At 38.5% G+C, this 25265-nt stretch overlaps 1 protein-coding gene across 4 annotated transcripts in view; it reads left to right on the plus strand.

The window, feature by feature from the left end:
* Positions 1-25265, plus strand: part of rapgef4a (Rap guanine nucleotide exchange factor 4a) — a 51254-nt gene that overhangs the window by 16965 nt on the left and 9024 nt on the right. For 2 of the 4 annotated variants that reach the window (XM_066687929.1, XM_066687931.1), the window contains 14 exons: positions 8479-8551; positions 10927-10991; positions 15230-15280; positions 15436-15542; positions 16081-16202; positions 16410-16593; positions 17001-17085; positions 17185-17245; positions 17585-17661; positions 18451-18597; positions 21142-21257; positions 22605-22690; positions 23371-23449; positions 24067-24217. In XM_066687929.1, the coding sequence (XP_066544026.1) occupies positions 8479-8551; positions 10927-10991; positions 15230-15280; positions 15436-15542; positions 16081-16202; positions 16410-16593; positions 17001-17085; positions 17185-17245; positions 17585-17661; positions 18451-18597; positions 21142-21257; positions 22605-22690; positions 23371-23449; positions 24067-24217 (1404 nt within the window). Of the gene's footprint in view, positions 1-1227; positions 1524-8478; positions 8552-10926; positions 10992-15229; positions 15281-15435; positions 15543-16080; positions 16203-16409; positions 16594-17000; positions 17086-17184; positions 17246-17584; positions 17662-18450; positions 18598-21141; positions 21258-22604; positions 22691-23370; positions 23450-24066; positions 24218-25265 lie in introns of those variants that run through there. The other 2 variants (XM_066687932.1, XM_066687930.1) reach the window with 2 other exon arrangements.

Genomic DNA, 25265 nt, shown 5'->3' on the forward strand with positions numbered 1-25265 from the left:
ATTCTGATTTCTGAATGTTGTGGATTTTACTGGATTATTATTTTGTGTTTTAATGCAAAGTGATTTTGCAACATCTGTGTTTAACATTTTATGTTAGTTTACTTTTGTTTTATCATTCATGATTGCTTGGTCTTTATGGTAATTGAAGCTGACCAAAACCCTTCTTTGTTTGCTATCAACAGCATGATGTTGTGGGACATGAAATATAGACAGTTGTTTTACCCTGAGGCCATCGTCAACAGTGTGATATAGTTAAGATGGAATATAACAGACAAAGCATGCATAAAAATCATTTTACATATTATATTGACCTTCTTCTAGTAGTAAGGATTGTGTTTAAATGAATGGCCTTACTTTCAAATGAAAGGTCTCAAAGTCAACATGAGGTATGACACATGATGGGTATTGAGTACTTTTAATCACCATGATCTGAGACCAAAAGTTTGGCTACATTAATTCAGCTTTAGAACTGATGGTGTCAAGCAAAATCACCAGCATCAAATTGAGACTGCTGCACTGGAAATCATTTATTTGCTCACAAAGTGACATAAATCATTGAAAGTATGTGTCTGTAGCATTATCCTGGTGAAAAACCTAGTTTGTGACGGTCTCAAAACAATAACAGGGAAACTACCTCACATTGCTAAACGGCTGAGGGGGAGTGCTCAGTTGGGAGCATCAAAATCATATTAGATTGTCAGGTTCAATTGAAAACTACAGATACAGAGTCTGAGCATTTCCACGTTTTTTTTAGAACAGATTGTTTGTTAATGCAATTTCTGAAAATGCTGAAAATGTGGCCCGCTACAAGCAAATAAGGAAGTGCTTCTTTGTTTGTTTTTGGAAATGCATCAACAAACCTGTTCGCTTGAAGCTGGCATTATCTTTAAAAGTAAATAAATAATGTTATTTCATTACTTCACGGGTGGTCCTGTGGTAAACCAACTAATTATAAATGCTTTCTTGAGACACATGAGGACACCCTACAGATGCTTTGTATTGAATGAGATTGTATATAGGCTGGAGGCCAGTTAAAGTGCACATCTGTGTGTTCAGTGTAAATACCATTTAATAGTTTATATTATTGATGCTGCAGTTGCCTTCTGGGACCCCAGCAGCTCCGGCACATCTCCCTTCCACTCGGCTAGTGAAGTGCTTGAGAGAAAACGTGCACTCAGCGGAGCACGATGATTGGAATACACTAATCGCCTAGGAACTGGTTCACTGGGAAGTCGGCTGTGGGCTCTGGCTCTGGACTTGTATGCCTGTGTAAATCCGATGGTCTGATTAGAGGACTGTCAGAGGGAAGAGAGCAGGGACACTAATATTTGCCGACTGTGTACAATAACATTACATCTATTCTGGGGCTTTTCTTCTACTGGAGTGGGAGACGCTGGAGTGCTCTGCCACCCAGCATTGAGATAGGAAGTCTGTATGTGAACATGGAGCTGTCTGAGAATAGCCTGGCCCACAGAGCTCTACGCTGACAGTTCCTACACATGGGTCTGGGATAAATATTCTGGGTGAGCACAGCTTTTTCAACTTCTGTTGTGTTTTTTTTAATCTGTAATACATACTAGTATTTATTTTAATTTGGCAATGATTTTTCGTTGATACCTGAATATGTGAAAACTTAATAAGCATATATCATTTAGTTGAATGATTTCAGGGTACTGTTATAGCAGCAGATTTGGCAGTTCTTTAAGGGTGGTGGTGATGTATTGTAACCTTTCTTTTCTGAAGGATATTTCTCCCCGTTCCGTGCTGAGCTGTGTGTTATCAGACTGTACACTGTGCCAGGATGGGTTGGCAATTATATTAGGGCCAGCAAGATCCCTTCAGCATCATATTATTTTGAATAGGTCATTTTATATACATATATCTGTCAGTCATATATATATATGTGGTATATTATAATTTTAAAGAAATGAAAAATGGAATGAAGTGATGAATAGCAAAGATAGTCTTTTTCATCATCATCATTATTATTAGTAGTAGTATTTGTAGTTTTGGTTTGTGATATCAGTGACATTTCAGACACTTCTTTTATGTTAGCACTTTAACGTTTGGTATCGCAAATGAAATTGTACACAAGAATATTAAATCTTCACTTCATGGAAGAAAATTACTTTCTTTTACTATCTGTGAAAGATGAAGCCATTTTAATCAGTTGTTATGAAGGCACAATAATAGTGTATTGGGGGTATTCTAGAACTATAGGAGTCTTAAAATGAAAATGTGCACTATATTCATGTTTATAGCAAAGTGCAAGACAACTCCAATTTACGAACGTAGCACTAGGGGTTAGTACTTGTCCTGTGAATTAGGGAGCTGTATTCAAGGGGTGTTGCATGCCGATTAACCCAGCAGGGCTTAGCTCTAGCTGGGGCATCATTCATTGGCCTCCCAGGGCCTAGTCCAAAACCTTTGAGAGTCACCTTCTTATAAAAGGTGACTGGTGGGAAACAGTAAAGTGTGGGAAATATGGGAAGCACCAAATAACTGCTTTCCACATCTCTATGCACTGTGGCAAAACATTCATAAGGGCTGGGCTCAACTTTTAAGTTGTGCAACATTCACCCAACAAGATCTTTTCAAGTTGTTTGCTTCTCAACTGTTCATAGCTTAATTCCAGGTTAGCAGGCAACAGAAATAACTGATTCGGTCATTTTAAAACGAAGGTAGTAGACTATTGATAGCAGAGTAGGAAGTATGTTTTTGCATGTTAGTAATGTGAAAGGTCATTATACAAAAGGAAAGTTTGTGTTTGTTTTGTTTGCTTTTCTCTCACGGACAAGGAGAAGGGCCCTCCAGACTGAGTTCATGTCCAATGCATTAGGGAAGTATACCAGCACATGCTACTCATTGTCAGTGCAAGTAGGGCAAATCACAGTGAGTTTCTCAGGCACTGGCATTTCTCACTGGTCTCATAAGATAGTGGAATTTTTCACATGGATTGCTTAAAACATCCTTTAATAAGCTGCTGTGGCATTTTGTGATACATGATTACTTCAAGGAGCTGTTGTGTGATTACAGTATTTTACGTGTCTCCTGAGTGAATGGTTTATTACAGTATGTGTGTTCCCATTTTGTTAGCTACACCAGATTATAAAACCATGCATGGACCCACTATGTTCAACTTAGCATATATTGTATATTGCATGATTTAAAGTGCTTAACATTGCTACAATCATGCAGAGTTGTTTAGTTTGGAAAAAAATGTCAGACCAAATAGTGTAAGTGTAAGTAAGTGATTGAGAGTTTACAAAAGTGATTGGAGTCAAAAGTATTGATTGCTGACAGACACTGCTATTCCAATTGTAATATCCAGCCAAAAATGTTATTCATGTAATTTTTTTAGTAATAATAGAAGTAGTAGTAGTAGTTATCTTGCAACTTGTTTTTGTGAATCATGATTTTTGTCAGAATTCATCTTCAAAGAGAATTGCCATCAATTTTCTTAAAAAAATTAAACAAAAAAGTACTAGGCAATGCAGCTGTCACACAAGATTTCCTCCGATTTGTACAAAACCACAAGACGATTTTAATTTCCTGTTGAGAAAAAGAAAATGAATGAGTAAATCTTTCATTAAAGCAACACAAAATCCACTTGGAAAGTGTCTTAAACCGTAACCTTGTAAGCCTACTAGGATGATGTTATGGGATTAAAAGCAAAATGTTTTATTATCCTTATGTAATAATCCTTATGTAATACCAGTCTGATTTTATATTTAATTATTTACCGACAAAGTCATTAAGTACAGCACTAGAGTAGTTTGGCCCGCACAGGGTTATAAATGTTCTTTATAAACTTAAAGAACTTAAGATCTTAACACCATTAGATATATCCATCCAGAATTGTAAAGGTGATTAAGATGGTACTAACACAGTAAGTCTGTGGCTCCCACACAGATGCGCACAGTAACAGGACTAATGCTTGTAGGCAGCATGCATGGTTTAGGGCAGGGCTCTGTGTTTCTTTACTTCACTGGTGGCAAGTATAGTCAGTAGATCTGCCAACGCTGGTAGCCAGAGGAGTTGAAAGCCAACGCAGGCCCTTGGGCAAACAACCTGTTTGTGCCCACCGCCTTGCTCTCTTTTTTTTTAAATTATTATTATAATAATTTTACTTTTTAAAAAGGAGATCTTAATTTGGACAGCAATGAGCTCATGGACAAGGCCACATCATAGCAGCAATTTTTTTTTAATCTCACAACAAAAGTGTAAGAAAGAAAGTAGCACATACCTATAAACTGTAAAAAGGTATAAAAATATACCAGCTGAGCGGCATGCGCTTTACTGAATGTGGTACATCAGGCAATGAGGAGAAAGGACGGGGGTTTTCGCTATACTATTAAAACTAGGATTGAGTCGGTTATACATAAAAGAGAAGCTTGGGCTGGGCACCTCAACAGACCCCAAGCCCCCTTCATGAGACCTGCTGGTAGCACGTGATCGGGGGAAGTTTGCTCATATGAATCGTGTGTGTGTGTATATTTGAAAGCATCCAAATCAGTAGTCAATACATGAATTACAGTTAAAAAGCATAAGAACTAAATGATGGAGAGATTTGACCATAGAAATTACTTAAACTTAAACTTTCTTTTTAAATTGGATACAGAAATAAGAATGTCCAGATAAACTCCAACTCCACAAGTTTGAAACTATTATGGAAATACAAAAATATTAAAATTCAGTTAACCTTTATGAAAATAACTGGTATTTAATCATTAAAGACTTAAAAGTGGTTTGTACATGTCCAAAATCTAGCAGGATACCGGATCTGATGCAATTCCTAGCACTTAAAAATAGAAAGCCCCAGTCCTGGAGGCTCTATCTGATTCTCCAGTACATTACCGTAAATTAGGGGATAGCTGATGTGACTGACTTATGAGCCTGCCTTTTGACTCATGCTGTTAATCTTCCCATCTAGTGTAGACTCTAATCTAATTTACTGTAATTGTTGGTTTGCAACAGCATTCTATGGAAATGTCAGAAGCGCTTGCTGCGCTAGTGGGGTGACACAATGATGAAGACATTTAGATGATTCAGTCGAGGTGTTTGTTCCTTTTGGACGGGCTTCCAGAGATGCTGATGGCTTGTCATATCCAATTCTGATTTCATCTAGTGCAACAATTATTCACAAGGTTAGATCTTTGATTTGTTATCTAGTGGCACTCATTTGGATGAGCAGAAATTGCATTTTAAAAGTAGCTCGCTGAATGTGCTGCGACCTTCCTGTATTTAAAGTCAGGTGGGAGACAGAAAGGGGTTAATCTGAGAGTTGGATTGAATTGTTATAACATATATCTCTGGCAGCACACATACAACTATGTTGCAAGCTTACAGATAAACTGAATGAATGAAACTGAGGTGTCACTTACCCATTGTGTATGTAAAGTGTCAAATGCCATTATTTAGTAAAATTATCTATCTAATTTTGCAAGTGACTTTTGCACTTCAACAGCTATATAAAACCCTAATAAGAGGTTTAATGTGATGTAAGTTAATACTCTTCATCTGGCGGGGTAAGGGGTAATGGAAGATAATTTGGGGAGAAGATCTTAATGGATTATGTTACTGTGAGGTGGTAAATCCAGTGACAAGGCTGGGTTTCTGCTAATGGAGACTAATTGTTTAGGTTAAATGTTAGAATCTGAAAAGAGCAGAATGAACAATACATCAGCAACATGTTATGATCATGACTAACAAACTTTCTGTATCTTACTGTGTTTGACATTTTTGTAGGTTAAGTATTAAACCTAGCTCATTTATGTGTGCCAAGTACATCTATGATACTGGAAATAATGTTTATATGCATGACATGCTTCTTTTACACTCATCTGTTCAATTTATATAGTATGATGTGATATATATATATATATATATATATTCTCATTGTCTACAGGGAGCAATAGATTAAATTAAATGTTGCAGTTGAATAAATTAATCATCAGTACATTATTTTCTTTTTCCCATTTAACCTATTTGAAGACATTCGATTTCACTGCTACAGCATGTGTTTCATGGGTGATTTACGGGTGTGATGTGCACCCATATATCCCAGGGGGGCTTCAAAACCCCAATTTAAATGATCCAATCAATTACTTTTATCGGTGTCTTTACAAGCTTTTGTGTCCCGATAAGTGTTTGGTTTTGAGTAATTCAGCTCTACCCAATCTATGTAATTGCCCACACAGAAGGCACAACTCAGCTTTAAAATGTTACTTAGAAAGATAAATGTAATTTTAAAGGTTTAGTTTATGCAGTATTTCTGAACTGAAACCTCTCAGTTTACAGCATACTTTCTGCATTGTTTTAATCGACGGGATGTTTATTGAAATGTTTCAGTTATTATCTTATTAATAGGTAGCTCCAACCAAACATTTTCTACCACATTGAGGACATTCTGGTTTTTAAATAAGGTATTTAACTGGAGGAGAAGGCTGTTTAGCTTTAAGGGGACTCAATTTGATTACCAAGCAGCAGTAGGTAGAATTTAATTTTGTTACTCAACCTTTGACAGCTAAGTGCCATCTGGTAACAAACGGCTTTGAGTTTAGTGCTTTTATGAGTTCCAATCTGTGTTGCTGACTAAGGTTTCATGTTTTGTATTTGATTACAAAACTCAAGGAAGATGAAACGCAATGCTTTATGTACTGTTTCAAACTTTAATGTCTTTAGGAGGTCTTTAGGATGTGAGCGCGGGGCAGTATTTCTTCCCTGGTGTAATAACAGGGCTGTTGTCATTGATGCTTTAACTGCATAGAGAGAAAATGTCAGAGAGGATTTCTTCTTTATGTTCGCCTTCGCTGGGACCCAGTTGGATGCCACATTGAAACTGTTGCCATAGTGAGTGAAGGCTGGCTGGCCAAAAAGCCTGTTGCCATTCTTGACTGCCATTCTTGACTGATGCAGACATAAGAAACATATGAAAGTCAACTTGTTTTGTGAAAGATAGAAAAGATGATAGTTTGTTATTGGGAATGTAATAGTCTGTGTCATGTTGTTCCGGAATACTCGGAATACTGAACCTTCTTTAAAGCATGAATCTGCCCATGATTCTTCATTCAAGTTAATTGCGGTCTGCAGGTGAGAATAGCACGCTCTCAATGTGAATGGACTGAGGATGAAAGGTATATCAAAGAGTGTGCACCAAAAAGACAGTATTGGTGTCCCAGAGATCTAAACACACTGCACATTTCACTCATCTGCGCTCCTTATTTACATGATAAATCTTTTAGTTGTGTTAAACCCAGAGAGGAAATGAATGGCATGTCTTCACTATGACAATCTACACTTTGATGTATTGTCTGTAAACAGATTATTAGTTACATTTATTGAATGAGTATATTTATAGCTTGTATTAATGTGTCCTTTGACAGAGTTTTTAAGTACAGAATCCTGTGCACTTCTTTTAAAATCCCTTCCCTTCTTTTACTTTGATAACGTGGATAGAATTTTTGTGTTGTTCTGCAAAGCAATTTGAGATTTTATGTCTATGATTTTGGAGGTGTAATCTGGTATAATCTCCACACTGCACAGTGTTTAGAAACTCGAGAGTAGGATCTTGATCAAAAAAGGATTAACTGTTGCAATTGCAGCTTCTGGGCGCAATCTTGTTTGCTGTTAGTGATTCTGTTATGCAGTACAATCACAAAAACATTTTATGAATGCATAAAACACACACAAAAGAAACAACTGTTGCCATTTTGTAGTACATGAGCACTATTACAGAACTCTGAAGAAAATTTACCTCTTTAAAAGTGTGACAATATAGCACAAAAACTGCATTTCCCTGTAACTGCAACATAGGTTATAAAGGGTTAAAATTTAAATGTCCCAATCTACACAAAATATCATGGCCAAAAAAGAGTGTAATTAAAGCATTTTCATTTTGTGTCCGTGCGAGCGAGCTGGGTGACATTCTAAAGCTGTTTGAAGTAGAATAGAAATTAGTTTCCAGTTGTAAAGCTTTAACATGCTTTATAGTGCCAGCTGTGAAGATCAGCTGCATAATTACGTAAGACCGAATTGTTATTTTAATAAGGGAAGAGAAAGACAGCCACCAGAGGAACATTTTGCATTACATGCTGCATCATTATTATTATGATGATGATTAAAAGGAAAGAACAAAAATGTATCAGCAGTAAGTTATTTACCATATAGGTACAAATATAGATCTGTAAAACGGATTCTGGCATTTGTGGGTTAGTAAAAGATAATGGGATTTCTAGCACGTATGTTTCCCTGGTTACAAAATGATGCTTCAGTTTTATAATTTGTCCCATGCTGGGGTGTGCGTGTGTTTTACCTGTGATTCACTAATGTTCTTCGATTTTATAAATCCAATTAATTGAAAGCTGAAAGGGTCCACACTGAGTGCAGGATTAATACCTTTCAAATGACTAAATAAGGTCATTCTGAAAATCACTCTTATTATCTGACTTTAATATAATGTGTTTTTGGTTTTTCCAGAAATATCGACAGTTTATGGCTGGTCTTTTGGCCCCTCCCTATGGTGTTATGGAAACTGGGCCCAGCAGTGACAGTAAGTACTAGCTGGTACTTTAACAGTTGCAGAAGGTGTTTATTTTTGACAGAAATGCTGAAGGAAAGAATATCTTAGCATCTTAAGGGCTTTCTTTAATATGCCAGCAGAAATAAATAAATAGACATGAATAATGTACATTGACAGCTGAAGGGAACAGTTTTCGAAATGGGATACTGCATTTGCTAATATTAAGGAAGAAAATTATTTTGCATGATATTTACAATTTGATGTGCTTTTTAAGGGATGTGAAAGTGTCAATTAAAACATGCCTGCTCCTCAGGGAGATGTTCCAGTTCAAATTCTAAAAAAATACAAAAACGAGGAAGACTCTTTGTAAATGGTTAAAAAACAAATCTATGGACTAAAAATACAGTGAACAAGAAAAAAAAAAAGATCTAGCCTAAATACATCACAATCAATAGTGCTCTTCAGACAAATGGAAACTGACTGCATCTTGACAATGTTCTGGCACAAGCCAAAGAAAATAACTGTAAATCCATTACATAAAGAGCGATGCATTTTTAGCCTTTAGAACAGCCCATTATGCTGCACTTCTGCATCCTATGACTATATCCCTGTGTCTGGTAGACATAAGCTTAATGTGAGAAATAAGTGGTAATAAAAGGTATGTCTGCTGACACGTAGAACTACAGTAAATGTCCATGAGCTATGAGAAAGACTTTATTATCAATGCTGCCTGTGGCTCAGTGGGTAAACTAGGCCTGCTGTATGAAATGTATTATGTAATCCTTATTGAATGCCAATGTTTGCTTAGTTAATGTAACAGATTGTTTAAAGGATTTATTGTGAAAATTAAGGTTCTTGAAAAACTGTTTTCTTTGAACTGGGATTGTGTTTAGCTGTACTACAAACAGAAACATTAAAATAAACAATAACCACTTTCATCTGCTCTTCATTAATTGCAGTACATGCTTCATGCATCAAGTTTCCACTTTGATGGGAATCCCAGATTAATTTGATATCTCTGGCATCTGTTCATTGGTTTCAGTTTTACTGTGTAGGGAATGGATTTGACATGGAAGATAGTTTAACTCCTTCAGGTGCCTTTTAGCCATGATGTGGTGGTTTTTGGGCTATTTTGTTTCCTACCACTCCATATGCCTGTGTTAAAGGCACGGGAGAAAAAAAAACAACTCAACAACAAAGAGAAATAAAGAGAGCTATAAAAGACTGCGAGGGATACTGTGCAGTCTGGAGGAGAGGGCTATGAAAACAAGTCACACGAGAAACTACTGTACATCCAGATGTGCCTACAGATATTTCGTACTTTTGATAGATTGGTCTGCTAAACCCTGCATAAGGTAGAATTAGGAAATGGAAGGAGAAAAACACATCCATGATTTTGTGATATATGAATATATCTGTAAAAAGAGAACAAGGATTGCTTAAATGTCTCTATTCTCATTGTATGAATACAGAAATCAGTTAATAAAACCCAGAAATGCAGAAGAAATCATCCATCCAGGTGTAAGCTCACAGCCCATCTGTTTCACACCAGGACTCTTGCGTAACCCATTCAACACATCCACGAAATGCCTTGGTTGATTATAATGACTTATAGACATGAACACAAGCTACTAAATAGTTTTACAGTTTGCGCTGTGAGCTCAGGCAGTTTGTTGTTGATACCCACATTGGTGCTAATGATGTGCAATATGTGTGAGGATGTTATTAATTAATTACCATCATTGTTTTTATCTTGTTGATTTATGTGTTCTGTGGCTAATCAGAAAATGGAAAAGCCAGGCACTTCTAGATTGATAAATGCAATTATCTCAACATAGTAATTAATGTCATCAAGGAGTCTGTGTTTGACAAACACTTAAGATAAAGTGATTAGTTTATATCCATGTGATGGATGTCAGACTCTCATTAAAAAGGACACTCTCATATTTTTGTTTCTTCTGTTCCTGTGAACACATTTTTGGTTATTAAGTAGGATTATTAAACATACAACGCATTTGTACACTTTAAAACAACATTATACTGGTTTGAATGGATGAGTGCTTTTGAATTTGGCCTTTGATTTATTACTTTAAAAAAGAATAAACTTTCTCAGAATCATCTTAGATGCAGGTATAAAGTGTATAATCTCGGTCACATCTCGGTTGCATTTCCTTTAGTTTTGCAAGTCAGTGTAGGTGAATGGTTGATATTTAGAAGCACACCACACACTAACTGTTTTTCTCACTCACTTAAATCTATTAAAATTAATCTCTACCTTTGTTTGGAAGTATAGGGGTGTAGCTTAGTCCATCCCGCAAAAGGAAGTATGAGGAAATGTAAATGTTGAGAAAGCCTTCATGTAACAGTAAACTAGGTTGTTGACTATCATTTATCCTTCTTTCCAGGAATGCCTGACAAGGAGAATATGTCTAACAATGCCTTAGGATCCACCTCTAAAAACTTGAACAAGGTAAGGAGACTGCTTCAGTTAAAATTTTCTCTCTTTTTTTTCCCAACTAATAGACTATTCTGCATCTGAAGGTGTGCTGTGGTATTTGGCACCAAGACGTTAGCAGCAGATCCTTTAAGTCCTGTAAGTTGCAAGGTGGGGCCTCCATGGATCGGACTTGTTTGTCCAGCTCATCCCACAGATGCTCAATCGGATTGAGATCTGGGGAATTTGGAGGCCAAGTCAACACCTTGAACTCGTGATTCATCAGACCAGGCCACCTTCTTCCATTGCTCCGTGGTCCAGTTCTGATGGTCACATGCCCATTGTAGACGTTTTCGGCAGTGGACAGGGGTCAGCATGGGCACCCTGACTGGTCTGCGGCTACGCAGCCCCATACGCACCAAACTGCTATGCACTGTGTGTTCTGTCACCTTTCTATCAGAACCAGCATTCACTTTTTCAGCAATTTGAGCTACAGTAGCTACAGATCGGACCACATGGGCCAGCCTTCTCTCCCCACGTGCATCAATGAGCCTTGGCCGCCCATGACCCTGTCACCGGTTCACCGCTTTTTCTTCCATGGACCACTTTTGATAGGTACTGACCACTGCAGACCGGGAACACCCCACAAGAGCTGCAGTTTTGGAGATGCTCTGACCCAGTCGTCTAGCCATCACAATGTGGCCCGTGTCAAAGTCGCTCAGATCATTACGCTGCCCATTTTTCCTGCTTCTAACACATCAACTTTGAGGACAAAATGTTCACTTGCTGCCTAATATATCCCACCCACTGACAGGCTCCATGATAACGAGATTATCAGTGTTATTCACTTCACCTGTCAGTGGTCATAATGTTATGGCTGATCGGTGTGTGTGTGTGTGTGTGTGTGTATATATATATATATAATTCACTCTCCATCATAAGGTCTGTTGTTCAAGATACATTTATGGTATTATGATAATTATTTACTTATTCATTCCAAAACAGGAGCATGAGCAGACTTTTTGACCGGGGTTTTCCATAGTTATTTTAGTTTTTTTCCTGGACCTGACCCATAGATTTCCCCCATTGTTTCCCCTGGTTTGTCTCTTTACCAGTTGAGCTTTTTTCCCTTGTATATTCAAGTCTGAGCATGCTCAGTGGGTTGCATTAAAACCTTCCGTGCTCACGTATGCTGAAATGCAGAATGCTAGCCAGGAAAATGTGCTTTCTTTGCTTACACGTAGACGAATACGTCAACATCCACTTCAGTCTTTTACTTCCTAAAACAACTAAAAACAGAAAGGCAGGTTTGTTTAACATTGCTAAATATAAACAGAGACACTGGTGGCTCTTCCGTTTCTGTTACATTTTTAGTAAATCCTGTCCCACCTTTCTGTATCTCAAACAGATTTCCCTTTTACGTACATTATCTGTCACCATCCTGAATCAGAGGCCTAAAATACATAATTTAATAATGCTCTACGTTGCTTTGGGTGTTTTTAAAACATTTAACTTATAGGCAAGTCTTGTCAAAGCACACAGTCTCTAAGAATAACCCCGATAATAGCACCGTTCTTTTTGTAATATTTTCACAGCTTTTGAATGAGAGTGTTGTCTCTCTTTATTGAACAAATCTCTGCCCTGCTTCACTGTGTTCTGTCTGTGATCAGCATCAAGACCCAATTGCTTCACACAATAAGATAAATTAAACTATATATTGTAGTGAAATGCTTCATCTGAGGTTAGGCTGTATTATATCTTATTATATTGTAAGACATAGTGTTTGGCCAGTAAGTCTGTATTGGTGTGCTTTAAAATGTGTTTTGTAGAGTTGTACTGGTGGATAAATCAATGAATCTCATTTAACTTCTGTGTCATTTATTATTCATGTGACATGGACAGATATTATCTGCTTGTAGAGCTCTATCAGGATTCAATTATCATCTTTCCTCCCACTTTGTGTCCTTCAGTTTTCCTACAATTATAGGTTTGATCACCTCTCCGTTCGCAAGAGTTGACTTGCACTAAACAAAAAACAAAGCTCAGCCAAAGCTAATCAAAATCACAAATCAATCACTGACAGTTATCGACATATCGTATGTTTTATCAGTATTGAAGAATGTATTTTGTATTTGAGGGTACTGAATTATTAACAGCACAGTTAAGTATGCATTGACAGCTACTGATCATACAAAGCCGAGTGATTCTTCACTGAAATGTCAGTTTGATAGAAAAGGGATAGTCATTTAAAGCATGCAGGTAGGCCATTACAACCACTTTATAATGGTAGATTGGCTTTTCCCTCAGGAGGTGACTCACTCTCTTTCATTCTATCATTGATGAACTACCAGATTGATATATGAAACATTATTGTTTGCATAGGCAATACGGTGGAGAGAGTTTGTTTTGCTTTAGCTAGGCTTTGTTGATTCTTTGTGTACATATTTAACATGCAGTGTACATGAATAAAAACAGAAATCTCCACATCAAGATATTGAGGGCTGCTGGTTTTGTTCTACATTGACAGGCAGTTGCTTAATAAACTTATTATGTCTTTAATGGGACCAACATGTGGCTAGGTCTTAAACAGTGGATATTTTTAAAACTGCAGGTGTGTCCCAGTCAAATATATATATGACACACATATTTGTAGCTTTAAACACTATGATTAGTATTATTATCAGTACAAATTATTGACATTGATTTAATTCAATGTCAGTTGAGACTGCTGTTGAAGTTTCAACTGGATCATTTCTCAAGACAATACAAATGAAGTACAAAAAAGGCAAATATAGCAAAATGCCTGCTGTTTTATTGAAAAGCTATTTAAAAGATACAGTTTCAAACTATATTGTTTAACTGTGACTATACTATTCCTAGGAATAATAAGACTCATGAAAAGGCAAAAAGTATGAGATATCTATAAAATAGAGACAAAACAATTGAAGTATGATCCCACGCCTCTGACATCGAATTTACAAACGATTAGAGTACATGCTTAGTGAAAAGGTATGAATGTCTCTGAATGCATGGAGGTAGTCTTCTAATGGATTGGAAATTATGTATTATTAGAGGCAATTGCTTTTTCTCTGTCTTTCATCTCAAAACCTTTGCCTTATGCAGGTATTATTCTGCCTATATAATAGAACATGTTCATTATCTGTTCATTGCAATATGACATAATTTACCTTTCAGACTGTTTCAGGCCTACTGTCTCGACAGTGGTCAAAACAACACATACTCAATTATCATTAAAAAAGGCAAAAGTGCTCAGGTTTCACAGTGTTTATATTTAAACTGGCAAAGATGTATTTTACTGATATATTTAGAAATGTTTTGAAACACAGATTTTTTTTAATAACCTACAGCAAAACCATATACATGATCAAATTCTGAATTCCAGAGAACATTATTTAACATATAATAGCCAGTTGGATTGAATTAAATTTAGCTGCGACACATATTACCATTTCAAAGCTCAAAGCCCAAGGAAGTTGATGTGATAACTGAAGGGCACAATTTGACAGGAGAGGGGTACTGCTCGTCTGCATGTACCAATCAATTTACAACATATCCATTTTGCTCTCTGCGTGAATTAAAGCATAAAACATTTAACTTATTACATAAGTGAAAATAATTACATGCCTGCTCTTTATAGCAGTTTCACATGGCACCATTCTAAAAAGGCAGCTGTTAATCGCGGGTCACACAGCGGTCACGGCAATAATCGGGTGGAAGCGATATGCCATTCATTTTCATCAGATTTGTCTTCTCTGTTGAGTTGTGTGGAATGGGTTTAGGAGAGTGGAGTTTTTGGTATAACATCACGGATGCAGCACAGCAAAGGGAGGTATCGGAAGATCGTTGCACACAGTTCAGACATTGGGAAAAGCAGCATAGAAGAAGAACGATCATGTTTCTAAGGGAGGATATAGGCCTAGGTCATTTCAAAATTCTGAATAACATTGCTGTGAAAAGTTGTATATTGTTTTAATATATTTTGCACCTTGTCCTGTCATGTTTTTCATATATTTTACATTAATTTACTATTTATTCATATATTTAATTTGATTTAGTTGTTTTTAAGTGTGAACATCATTGCAGGAGTTTGGTCAATTAAGTAATGAGGAACAGATAACCTTTTCACATTCATATCAGGGGTACTGAAGGCCATTTCATGTCATCATTCATTTGACTTCACTTTATTTGTCATTTTGCATTTTTGCGTTCCTTTTGTTCCTTTTTTCAGTTTGTATTAATGTTTTATTTTTCAGACACCTCTCAATGACAGCCAAGCCAAACCCCATCCCAAATCCATTACACAGGTATTGGGAAATTTGAATTTGAAGGATAATGTGCGTGTGCTTCTGTGTGCAGTTCTTTCTTGAAAAGGGAGTTTTTCAGCTTCAGTATGCGGAACAAAAAACAACAACAGACAAACAGCGACAGTTTGACATTTCCCTCCTCTTCTGTGTTGTAGGTTCCATCAGAAAAGATCCTCAGGGCAGGAAAAATTGTACGCAACTCAATCCTTTCTCGAGCTCCCCACATGATCAGAGACCGAAAGTACCATCTGAAGACTTACAGGTAGGCATCGAAAGAGAATGCTATTGTTTGAATTCTAGATGGTTTGTTTTTATGTAAGACTTTGGGTAATGCTGTTTTTGAATTATTTTCTTCAATCTACAGCTTGTCTATTTATCCAAAAGGCATGTAATTGTTAAACAAAGCCTCTAGTTTACATTAGTGATGGCAGAATGAGCTGTTCATTGAATCCTCCATGACTAAGTTATGCAACTGATAATCTCGGACAGAATATTATGCACACTGCTGTAAAAAACAAGAACACTTAATTTTTTATCTTTATAATTCCAATGCATTAAAACCAATCTTATGCAAGAACATTCTTGGAATATGTGATATAGTAACAGATAGGCATCAGATAATATTACTTAATCTTCCTAGTTCTTTAAGTGGCTGGACGTGGACACTTCCATACTTTGACCAAGGCCTCCATACCTAACAGCAGGCCGAGTATCCAATGTCTGTGCACCTGAGAGGGGCCAGGGCAGAGCCACTGTGATAGTTTGATGTTTGTGCTGAGCGGTATGTGTGTCTCTTGCAGGCAGTGCTGTATGGGGACGGAGCTCGTTGATTGGCTGATGCAGCAGAGTCCATGTGTCCACTCCCGCACCCAGGCTGTGGGGATGTGGCAGGTGCTGCTGGAGGAGGGTGTTCTCAACCATGGTAATGAGAAATCGACCAATCATTACACAGCAGCATGTACACTTCCTGTTATGAGTTAAATGTTGATCTGGTGCAGAAATGTGGTTGTGTGTGACAACCATGGAAATCTTGCTTTACACATTAGTATAAAAGTGCTGGACCCAAATGTAAAGTATATCATTGATGTTTGTAAACTGAATGGCAGGGTTTTGTGTGTTTGGACTGCAGTGGACCAGGAGCACAACTTCCAGGACAAGTACCTGTTTTACCGGTTCCTGGACGATGAGCAAGAGGATGCCCCGCTGCCCACGGAGGAGGAGAAGAAAGAGAGCGACGAAGAGTTGCAGGACACACTCCTCCTCCTGTCCCAGATCGGCCCGGACGCCCACATGAGGATGATCCTGAGGAAGCCGTGAGTAACACAGCGGGCCTCCCGTACTGCTGACCCAGGGAGTCGTGACTCTGCAGACGCCGTCACTGTGAAGGACAAAAGAATGGTTGTGTCATCAGAACTTGATGACAATTAGTACCGAGCTTAGGGACACACATTAAATGATGTTGGTGGCATGAAAAAATCTTTCACAGAGGCCATCAAATCATTGGCATTCAGTGGTCAAGTAGTACAGCCAGCTTCACAGAAAAAGTAGTGTTTTAGGTTCTGCCCTGAATAAACTGCATACTTTCTGAGGCACTATATCACTTAAAATACTAATTATTATGTATTATAAATAGTCCTGTCTAACAATTTGTTTGTACATGTATTTGTTGATATGTAGAGACATCGTTTATCCTAGACAGATAGTATGTGCTGTTTTGCAGGCCCGGCCAGAGAACTGTAGATGATTTAGAGATCATATATGAGGAGCTTCTGCATATCAAGGCCTTATCTCATCTTTCCACGACAGTAAGTACAGATTCACTCACATTAAATGCTTGTAAATTGCACTAATGTGATTTCTCCGTGATGATGTGGTCAGCTAATTGTGCCATTTCCTCCTGGTAGGTCAAGAGAGAATTAGCTGGCGTGTTGATCTTCGAATCTCATGCTAAAGCTGGGACAGTATGTAAGTAATCTAGTGATGGCCTGCCAGTTTTGATCCATCATATAGTTCAGAAAGTCATATTTGTTTGAGGATAAAACTTTTTCCATACACCATTATAGATCTTAAATCTTGAAATTGCAGAATCTTGAATTCTTCCACTTATATTATTTTAATCGCAATTGCTCTTCTGAAAAATACAGCACATTCTGTGATATACGTTTGCATCTTGTGCCATACCTTTTCAAAGACATGGGAATATGGTAAGCTTTTATAGGTATAATGAAGACCTAATTATTCTTGTAATTTACATTTCTTTGTATTAATCTGGTAATATTAACATAATTTACTTTGTATGTTAAGTGTTTAATCAGGGAGAAGAAGGCACATCCTGGTATATCATTCTGAAGGGATCGGTTAACGTAGTGATCTACGGCAAGGTATGTTTGTCTCGACAGTCTTTCTTTCCTTGTCTTGGCATGTTTAGCGTATGCTGTGGATGTCACTGTGAATAGATAGTTTATTCAGTAAAACACATTTTTCTTTGGAGTGGTGGAATGTGTTAAGTGGGAACATGTGGAGAAAATATTTAAATGGGATTTGTATTGTAAATCTATGAATAATACATAGGCTTTTACAGTAAGCAGTTTTTGTTACTTATTTTATTTTATACGGCATAATGTTGAATACCAAAACTTTTGCCTCTTCCAATGTAAATTATTAAAGATGTCTTAATGGTTTGCCTTAATGTAAAGAGGTATCCTTTTTTTTTTTTTTTCGTTCTATGTACCAGTCACTATGGGGAAGGCAACACATGCATGTTATGATAAGGGTGTATTGTGACATGCTTAGGATGTTACAGTATCCATTTTTGTGGATTTAATGGCCCTGCTGGCTGCTGTTTTAGACATGCAGTAAGATAAAGTCATTATTAATAACTTGGAATTGAATGAAACCGTGGCAGGGATGGAATGTTGTCATGTCAGGTTTGAGTAATGAATTAATAATACAGGGGACAAGTCATGCATTAGAAGTGTGTTTGGGCCTGTATTGGGACATACACATCTTTTTCTGCATGATGCTTCCAAGCAATAAATCAAAACACAATATGCATCTGTATGCTCCTGCTTACAAGGGCTTTAGTGTGAAGATGAATATAGTAACACTATGGGGCACTTAGCTTTCCTGGTCCCTACACCATGCAACCCTCTTTCGGTGTCCCTCTGCAGGGTGTTGTGTGCACGCTGCACGAAGGAGATGACTTTGGGAAATTGGCTCTGGTGAATGATGCTCCCAGAGCCGCGTCCATTGTGCTGCGCGAAGATAACTGTCACTTTCTCAGGGTGGATAAAGAGGACTTTAACAGGATTCTGCGGGTAAGTCGGCAGCAATTCCTTCTAGGTTCGCATAAGGACGTAATTAGAACATTTTCATGGATGTCTGTATCCTGCTGTAAATAATCCCTGCCATGATTTATTAAGCTCCCAGAAAATCCCGCTTCATCTGTTGCAACAATGGAAATAAGAGATTTACTAAGGGCTAGAGGCATGAAGACCGATCTGTTCTCCCCGCTCAGAGAATGCCACTCAACTGTTTTTGTTTTTTTTGTTGTGTTTTTTTACAACCAAACACTTCATTTTTTGTTCAGATAAGCTTCTTCTATTTACGTGCTTCTGGGATTCAGCATCCTCCCAACTGTTACATTAATGATACAATTACCTGGGTGAGATGTTTTCTGAAGATATTTGTTCCATGTTTGTGGGTATGAGCATCAGATACAGTAGTAAAACATGTTACACAACATCAGGTGGACAGATTTGAGAGCAGAAATTATTACAGGGAGACTGAAAACAAAGTTAGCTGGTTTAGATACAACATACACTCACCTAAAGGATTATTAGGAACACCTGTTCAATTTCTCATTAATGCAATTATCTAACCAACCAATCACATGGCAGTTGCTTCAATGCATTTAGGGGTGTGGTCCTGGTCAAGACAATCTCCTGAACTCCAAACTGAATGTCTGAATGGGAAAGAAAGGTGATTTAAGCAATTTTGAGCGCGGCATGGTTGTTGGTGCCAGACGGGCCGGTCTGAGTATTTCACAATCTGCTCAGTTACTGGGATTTTCACACACAACCATTTCTAGGGTTTACAAAGAATGGTGTGAAAAGGGAAAAACATCCAGTATGCGGCAGTCCTGTGGGCGAAAATGCCTTGTTGATGCTAGAGGTCAGAGGAGAATGGGCCGACTGATTCAAGCTGATAGAAGAGCAACTTTGACTGAAATAACCACTCGTTACAACCGAGGTAAGCAGCAAAGCATTTGTGAAGCCACAACACGTACAACCTTGAGGCGGATGGGCTACAACAGCAAAAGACCCCACCGGGTACCACTCATCTCCACTACAAATAGGAAAAAGAGGCTACAATTTGCACAAGCTCACCAAAATTGGACAGTTGAAGACTGGAAAAATATTGCCTGGTCTGATGAGTCTCGATTTCTGTTGAGACATTCAGATGGTAGAGTCCGAATTTGGCGTAAACAGAATGAGAACATGGATCCATCATGCCTTGTTACCACTGTGCAGGCTGGTGGTGGTGGTGTAGTGGTGTGGGGTATGTTTTCTTGGCACACTTTAGGCCCCTTAGTGCCAATTGGGCATCGTTTAAATGCCACGGCCTACCTGAGCATTGTTTCTGACCATGTCCATCCCTTTATGACCACCATGTACCCATCCTCTGATGGCTACTTCCAGCAGGATAATGCACCATGTCACAAAGGTCGAATCATTTCAAATTGGTTTCTTGAACATGACAATGAGTTCACTGTACTAAACTGGCCCCCACAGTCACCAGATCTCAACCCAATAGAGCATCTTTGGGATGTGGTGGAACGGGAGCTTCGTGCCCTGGATGTGCATCCCACAAATCTCCATCAACTGCAAGATGCTATCCTATCAATATGGGCCAACATTTCTAAAGAATGCTTTCAGCACCTTGTTGAATCAATGCCACGTAGAATTAAGGCAGTTCTGAAGGCGAAAGGGGGTCAAACACAGTATTAGTATGGTGTTCCTAATAATCCTTTAGGTGAGTGTATATGTATTGAGGATGATGCTTTGGGCCAATTAGATATCCCTGTAACATTTGGCAGTTAAAACATTAGACGTTGCTGTCATAAGATTAGTCTTGAAGGGTTTATCACTGGGTGTGATTTTGAAGCTTCCAGAAAATAACATGCACCTTGATATTCAGGTGTGACCATACATATATCCATCTCAAGTCGAAAGGTCCTTTATAGAATTTATGATTAGTCCCCCTCTGCTGGTACAAAAGAGTCATTACAGTGAATTTCTATACAATTTAAGAACAAAGGCCAAAGTATTCAATCAGTATATCAAAAGATACACAAATTCAGTTATTTGTTCTTGCTTTCGTGCTTTGTAGATCGCCTCTGTACTAAGCAACACATTCCCTGACAAACACATGACAACACGTCTCCCTTGGCTTTGATTTGACATTAAGCCCTCAACTGCCCCTACTGAAAACCTGAGTGATGTTTATCTGTATGAGCAACACCAACAATTGAGCTGAGTGGACCATCAGGGTCTTCTCATATAAGTCTCCTCATCCTCTCCAAATCCCCTGCAATCTCTTCACTGGGACGTAGAGTTTCAATCAAACAGCTAAAAAAAGCTCCCCACTACAGTATTGCCCCCGAAAGCAGTGTGGACAGCTGTAATGCTGAGTGTGTTTACTGTGCCTCTGAACATGTGAGCACGTGGGTTTGTTTCTTCGCACACTATTATATGTGAGCGTTTTCGATAGTCCTTCCCAAAATGTACATTATTTTAACATTATTTTAATTCAAAAATTAATGAAAAAGGAAAAGGAAAATGTAATGTTTACTCCTGCAGGATGTCGAGGCCAATACAGTCCGGCTGAAAGAGCACGAGCAAGATGTCCTGGTGCTGGAGAAGATCCCCACCAGCAGCCGTATGTCCAACCATGGCAGCACTCCATCACACTACAAGTAAGCCTCCCCTCTCTGCTCTGCGTTCATTGTGAGAATAGCAGGGGGAATACACACGTTAGACGGGAATTACACTCCTGCTCTAAAGCACAAGCACTATTTAAATTCTGACATGTGGTGGCTGTTGGTCAAGATCCACAGTCGAGTGTCTTTTCACCACTTCTGGCAAGCCAGCGCTGGGTGTCTGGGCCAGTATCTGAAAGGTGTCATAAAGAACCCAAGGGCAAATTAATCAGGGACCATAGAGAGGCTGCAGAAATTGTCAAGCCTTAATTGAAACTCTTTTCATTTACCTCGCCAGCTTTATTAAAGAGTCACTTTAATGGTAATGATCGTCAGTTCCCCGTGAGGAGGGCTTATGGGAGATCATTAGTGCTCTGCAGGTCAGAACCAATCTGCCAGCCGGGTCAGACAGGGCTTCTGCTTAATCAATTGTAGCTGGGAAGTGTAGAGTACATGATGAGTGCCTTTGGGATGTCAAAATGCACTTATGTACAGCAAGAGCCCTGCTATGCAACACCTATAGCTTTTCTTGACTCTGACTGGTATTAAGGAGTGTTTCAGAAAATATTTCAGTGTGAGAGTCAAACTCGGTACATAATGAAAATGTTTTACAGTGTTTCAAACGTGCATTTCAAACTAAAAGCTCCAATGAAGATTTACAGATATTAAACTTGGTTTGTACCAAAGTCATACCCTAGAGATGAACTTGGTCTTGTTGCTTTTGCTACTTTTCAAATGGCTTTAGTCAGTAGGTTTTGGGCCAAAATGTGGAGATTTGCAAATGAAACGTCTGTTCTCATGACTGAACTGCTGAAAAGAGCTCTCCCTAACAACATGGAGTTTTGCTCTCCAGGGTTGTGTTGTGTCACGTCTAATGATTCTCAATGTGACTGTTTTATCTTCTTTTGAAATTTGTGTAGCTTGAATCTTTGCATCTAAACAAATATGTTCAGAATGACTGGACACTATGTCATTGCATGTCAGTACTAAGATGCAAGTACTAATTGGGTTTCTCTCAGTTTATTATACATCCCAGCCAGGAAAGACTTTGTACATTTTCAGTGACACATCAGTTAAAACTAAGTAGTAGGTGTTGCACTGACTTTCAAAATGTCAGCTCCCATTAAGCAGTTGTATCTGTGGGGCTGCTGTCCTACCCTACTGAGCTTATTAGGTAGCTACTATGTACAGAATGAAATGTGGTTTATTCATTTAAACAATGAAACAATGTTTTTCAAGGCCCTTATGTTATTTCACTTCTTAGTTTGGGTGATAATATCATATAAACTGCCTTCATAGACTCTAGAGAAGCTTGTGGGATTAATCCTTCATCCCCCCATGCAGGTACACAGTGATGTCTGGGACTCCAGAGAAGATCTTGGAGCACTTCCTTGAGACAATGCGTCTGGACTCAAATTTCATTGAATCAGGTATCACAGAGAGATGCATTTTCTTCTTTTATTTTTGTATTTAATTTCTTAGGGTTTATCTTACACGAGTTACTCTCTTCTTAGTCCACTCATTAATTAACTTTGCAGTAAGCCTGGTTAATGTCATAGACTAAACTATAATGTTTTGCAAATGTTTTACAATTGTGCTTATGATTGACAGTTTCTTGAGTTGGCCTGATTATGATTACAATTAAATAAACAAATATATTCACAGTTTTCTGCATCTTGAAATATTGAAACTTACTTGTCACTCTATACTACATCCCAAACAGCTGCAAAAGCCAGTGCTAACATCTATTGGGACTCTAGCACCCCCTTCTCCTGTTTTAAGACTGTTTAATCACTTGAGAGAGGCATGAAAAAATATATATATTTCTGTGTACGAAAAAAACCAAAAGAGCTGATATCATTTCATGTTTTGCTTTAATTAGTCAGTACATTTTTTCAGATATTGTACATTAAACCTGTTAATTCTCAGCCACGGTGTTCAGTCCCTGGTTACCCTCTAGAATGAGTGCCGAAATTATAAGATCATTATTGCTTACGTTGGCATCCAATGAGCTTAGAGGAGCCGAGTGAAATCATCACTGACTTTAGCTGGATTCCCTCACACATATTGAGCTATCAGCCTAATTCTGAATCTCTCTTTGTTTCCACAGACCCTGCTCTCGATGACTTTGTGTTGATGCACTGTGTATTTATACCCAACAGTCAGCTGTGCCCATTGCTCATGGCCCAATATCCTTTCACTGCAACTGTCACTGTCCATGCTATTACACAGAGACTCAGCAGAGTCCTTCATACGAATTTCCTTGCCTAAACTTTTCATCTGTAGCTCTTCTGAGAAGGCTGACATTCAATTTCCTGAGAGGCTTTTTTCGTGTCTCCATTCAGATTCAATAGCAGACATGAATCTGTCATGAATCAGTTGTCCACAGACCATTTGCAACTTTGCAGTGTAACGTCAAACAGCCCTGCAGCTCATGAAAAGCACCAGCCATTATAGGGGTCTTTGTCACCTATGATCAGACCATGAAAGCCACAACCTAGCAGGGTTATTAATGCTAATTGAATTCAGCTGATTTACGAATTGTTCTAAAATATAAAATTTACAAAAATATATAATGAAACTATGCATGCACATTCCCCAAAATGTTTCCATCTCTAAGCTCTGTCGTTATTCGGAAGACTATCTTTGGTATATTGATGGAAATATTTCAGATGGTTAGAGTTGCAGATCCTTCACTGGTCCCTGTATTTTACAGTGACCCATGCGTCTCTCTGAGGGCAGTCCTTCCCAGAGGTGCCCTGTGTGTCAGGTGTCAGGTGGTCTTATTTCCTTAACCTCGCTGCACTTTCCACGCGCAGGCCTCGCAGGGCTCTGAGCAGGAGAAGCTGGACTACGCGCTCAACAACAAGAGGCGCGTGATCCGCCTGGTGCTTCAGTGGGCCTCTGTGTACGGAGACCATCTGCAGGAGGAAGATGCCTCCGTGGCCTTCCTGGAGGTCCGTCTCTCACTCGCCATCCATCACCACTGTATATTTGGTGCCAATTTAAGTAATCAAAGCCAAATATGTTTTGCCTATGTCTGAATACATTTGATTTGGTGTGTTTAGAAATAGTTAGGGCCATAAATATTTGGACAGTGACACAATTGTCATCGTTTTGGCTCTGTACACCACCACAATGGATTTGAAAGGAAACAATCAAGATGTGCTATAAGTGTAGACTTTCATCTTTAATCTGAGGGTAGTTACATCCAAACTGGGTGAACGGTGTAGGAATTACACATTTTTATATGCGTTCCCCCCAATTATAGGGACTTAAAAATAATTGGACAAACTAACATAATCATTAATTGTGAGTTTCAAGACTTGGTTGCAAATCCTTTGCAGTCAATGACTGCCTGAAGTCTGGAACCCATAGACATCACCAGCTGATGCTCTGCCAGGCCTGCACTGCAGCTGTCTTTAGTTCCTGCTTGTTCTTGGGGTGTTTTGCCTTCAGTTTTGCCTTAGAAATCAAAACAAACCAATCAGAAAGATAGCAAAAATACTAGGTGAGGCCAAATCAACTAATTGGTACATTCTTAAAAGAAAGAATACACTGGTGAGCTCAGGAACACCAAAAGGTCTAGAAGACCATGGAAAACAACTGTGGTGGATGACACAATAATTATTTCCCTGGTGATGAAAAAACCCTTCACAACAGTTGGCCAGATCAAGAACATCCTTGAGGAGGTAGGCATATCTGTCAACAATCAAAAGAAGACTTCACCAGAGTAAATACAGAGGGTTTACCACAAGATGTAAACCATTGGTAAGCCCAATTGAATCCAATTGAGCATGCATTTCACTTGCTGAAGGCAAACCTGAAGGCAAAATACCCCCAAGAACAAGCAGGAACTAAAGACAGCTGCAGTCCAGGCCTGGCAGAGCATCACCAGGGAAGAAACCCAGCATCTGGTGATGTCTATGGGTTCTAGTCCTCAGGCAGTCATTGACTGCAAAGGATTTGCAACCAAGTCTTGAAACTCACAATTTAATTAATGAT

The sequence above is a fragment of the Amia ocellicauda genome, chromosome 16 (assembly GCF_036373705.1).
Source record: "Amia ocellicauda isolate fAmiCal2 chromosome 16, fAmiCal2.hap1, whole genome shotgun sequence".
NCBI lineage: Eukaryota > Metazoa > Chordata > Actinopteri > Amiiformes > Amiidae > Amia > Amia ocellicauda.